This window comes from Helianthus annuus, chromosome 8 (assembly GCF_002127325.2).
Source record: "Helianthus annuus cultivar XRQ/B chromosome 8, HanXRQr2.0-SUNRISE, whole genome shotgun sequence".
NCBI lineage: Eukaryota > Viridiplantae > Streptophyta > Magnoliopsida > Asterales > Asteraceae > Helianthus > Helianthus annuus.
In genome coordinates this window covers 1,453,541-1,457,197 of record NC_035440.2, presented here as the reverse complement: position 1 = coordinate 1,457,197, position 3,657 = coordinate 1,453,541, and the positions used below count along the sequence as shown (strand labels likewise).

The window sequence follows — 3,657 nt, the reverse complement described above, 5'->3', positions numbered from 1 at the left end:
CGAATGGACCTAACAAATATATAGTAATAATGTTTGTTATATATGCATTACCTAGCAAGTATAGAGTAATGAGTGTTATATATGTATTATACCTTATGGAGAAACCATCCCGGAAATTTGGTTTTAAGATCATCATGGGGATGTGTATGTTTGAATTCATTACATTGATGACAAATATAAGAAAGGAACGAAAAATACCAATTAACAGATTATGAAATGTTAAAGATAGAAGCACTCACTTCATGTACTCCCTAACTTCTGCGCAGTTTTCGAGGACAAACCATTCCATCTTGCTTTTTTCGATGAATGATAGATATTTCTCCTTTCTTGCGCCAACATAACGACATTTTGACTCAAACACCCATAACTTTCTTTTTTCAACAACGACATCATCTTTTCTATCTGGGCGATTGAACTTAGTCTGAACATCTTTAAGGTACATTGAACAAAATGTTAGAGCTTCTTCAAACACATAACATTCAGCTATACAACCTTCAGGCCTTGCCGGGTTTTTAACATAGTTCTTTAGTTTTTTCATGTACCTTTCAAATGGATACATCCATCTAAAAGCTACTGGACCTCCCGCAATCGCTTCATCAGGTAAATGCACAAGTAAATGAACCATAATGTCAAAAAACGCAGGTGGATAGATCATCTCTAACTTGCATAAGATGGTAACAATGTCATCCTTTGCTTTCTTCATATCATCCACCGATAGTGTTCTAGAGCAAAGTTGCTTAAAGAACATACAAAGGTCTACTATTGGTGTAGATGTATCTTTAGTCAAAAGCCCTCTAACCCCAATCGGTATCAAACGTTGCATGAGGATATGACAGTCATGAGATTTCAACCCGGTAATGTTAGCATTGTTATCTGTCACCCTCTTACTGATATTAGATCCAAACCCATCTGGTAATTTAACATTTTTTATAAACTGACAAAAAAGTTTTCGATCATCGGACTTGAATGAGTACTTTGGGTGGGGACTTAAGAACTTGCCACCCGATTGTTTCAGCCATTGTGACGGCCGAATGTTTAGTTTTTCCAAGTCAGACCGCGCATTTGGCGTGTCTTTGCTCTTATCGTTCATCAGAAGAGTACCGAGCAAGCTGTCGCACACATTTTTCTCTATATGCATTACATCTAAGTTATGTTTCAGCTGCAGAGAAGACCAATACTCAAGGTCAAAAAATATGCTTCTTTTGGACCAGTTCAACTCGAAATCTGACCGGGTTATCCTCCTACCTCCAAAATCTGGATGCTTGCCTGGTAGACGATTAATTAAACGACCTAGTTGAGCTTCTATGTCAGCTGGGCTAAACTGTCTCGGAGGGTCTCGTGTCTCGGGTCTCCCGTTAAAGTCGAGACTTGTTCTCCAAGGATGGTTGGCATCTAAGAACCGGCGATGGCCAACATAAGCACATTTACCAGTTACACGTATTGAAGGAGTGTCTTGGTTACAAGTTGGGCATGCCATGTAGCCTTGTCCGCTCCAACCTGATAGGCTACTACGGGCTGGAAAGTCATTTATGGTCCATAACAACGCCGCCTTCATTGTGAAGTATGTGTTTGTTGCTGCGTCTTTAGTACGTACACCTGTCTGCCACAATTGCCTAAGCTCATCCACTAACGGTCTAAGGAAAACGTCCATGTCTTTCCCCGGTGATTTAGGGCCAGGAATCAACAAGGTCAACATGAATGTGGACTCTCGCATGCATAGCCAGGGAGGCAGATTATATGTGGTGAGTATAACCGGCCACGTGCTATGAGTCGAGGATCCACTACCGTTGTTAAAGGGATTAAAACCGTCAGCTGCAAGCCCTAAGCGAACATTTCGTGGCTCCATCGCGAAGTTTGGGTACTTTTTATCAAAGTCTTGCCATGCAGATCCATCAACTGGATGACGCATAGTCCCATCTTCCGATCGTCCGGTACTATGCCATATCATATCTTTCGCTGTGTGCCTTGAACAATACAAACGTCGTAGTCTAGGCGTCAAAGGAAAGTATCGTAACACCTTACGAGCCACCTTCGTGCCTTTTGTGTCTTTATCGACCCATCGACTCTCATTACAAACGGGACAATTTTGCAAGGACTCGTTTTCTTTCCAAAAGAGAGCACAATCATTTGTGCACACATCTATCATCTCATATGCCAAACCAATCTTCTTAAATGTCTTCTTAGCTACATAATACGAAGGGGGAATCTTGTTGCCTTCTGGCATTGACTCTCGCAACAACGAGAGGAGTCGATCTACTCCTTCATTTTGAAAATGGTACGTATCCTTTATATTCAAAAGCTTTGCTAAAAAGTCGATAGAAGAAAACTTAGTACAACCAGGATATAATTCTGTTTCAGCTTCCTTTATCAGGTCTTCAAAATCATCAACAACACCGCTACTATCTCCATTCGAGTTCTCTTGGTTAAGGTATGTATCTTCTTCCATACGCTCCCCCCTAATGTCTTCAATAACGTTTACCATACCATCTTGTGGCGCAACATCGTTTACTTGTGCAATTGGAGTCGTGTCCCTGTGATAGGTCCACGAAGTGTATTCCTTCCAAAAACTGTTAATACGCAAATGGTATTTCATTTCTGCCATAGTTATTAAGCCGGAATTTTTACATTGGGTACACGGACATCTAACTTCATTGTGGTTTTTTATCACTCTTTCACACATCTCGATAAATGACTCGAGTCCTTGCTTGTAGTGAGGTGAATGACGTGGGGAATCAATCCAACTTTTATCGATAGGCATTATGCAACTGAAAGAAAATCTAATTTAGGATTAACAAGACAAGGGTAGGCTGCTAAACCCACTTTTTGAACACTTTATCTCACATGTGAATGTGTATTACATGATTGTTTGTTTAAGAAAAATTCGGCAGCATTTCCTCTTAGCTCCCAAGTTTATATGTAATGATATATATACCCGAGGAGCAAAGAGAAAATGATAACCGAATCCTTCTTAAACAAACAATCATGTAATACACATTCACATCCTAAATGAGATAAAGTATTCAAAAAGCAGTCCCAAGATAAACGGGGACAACCCGAAATTAATTTCTAAATCAATTTCGGGCGGGTATTTCTAAGCTCGCTATGTTTAAAATGATTAATTCAAACACGGGCACAATTTTTTAAGCTTGTTATGTTCTTAATGATTGTTTTAAATTTTGGGCGGAATGTTATGTTTTAAATCATGATTTCAATTTCGATTGGGTGTTTTCTTAGCTCGTTATGTTTGAAATGATGATTTCAATTTTGGCGGGTATTTTCTATGTTCGTTATGTTTTAAATGATGATTTTAATATAAAGAGGCATTTCCTAACTAATATATATTTGTCAAATACACCTACATTATACTTCTATGTTCGTTATGTTTTAAATGATGATTTCAATTTTGGCGGGCATTTCCTAACTAATATATATTTGTCAAATACACCTATATTATACATTTGACATACAAACATTCATCCTTACATACACATTTGCATACTTTATACAAACATACATACTAACATACACATTTTTCACCAACATACTAACATACACCTACATAAATACATTCATTCATACACTTACATACCACATACATTCTTACATACACCTAAATACACAAATAAATAGAGTTTCATATACTCATTTTCTCCAAAT

At 38.2% G+C, this 3,657-nt stretch overlaps 1 protein-coding gene across 1 annotated transcript; it reads right to left on the bottom strand.

Annotated features, from left to right (window-relative positions):
• Positions 1–235: 235 nt before the first annotated feature.
• LOC110873914 lies at positions 236–2,602 on the bottom strand. The gene has a single exon (XM_022122946.1). The coding sequence runs from the start codon at positions 2,600–2,602 to the stop codon at positions 236–238; it is 2,367 nt and encodes a 788-aa protein (XP_021978638.1).
• Between the last annotated feature and the right edge of the window lie 1,055 nt (positions 2,603–3,657).

What these genes read in the sequence shown, in the direction of transcription:
- LOC110873914 (XM_022122946.1), bottom strand. Translation starts at nt 2,602, where the DNA reads ATGGCAGAAATGAAATACCATTTGCGTATTAACAGTTTTTGGAAGGAA.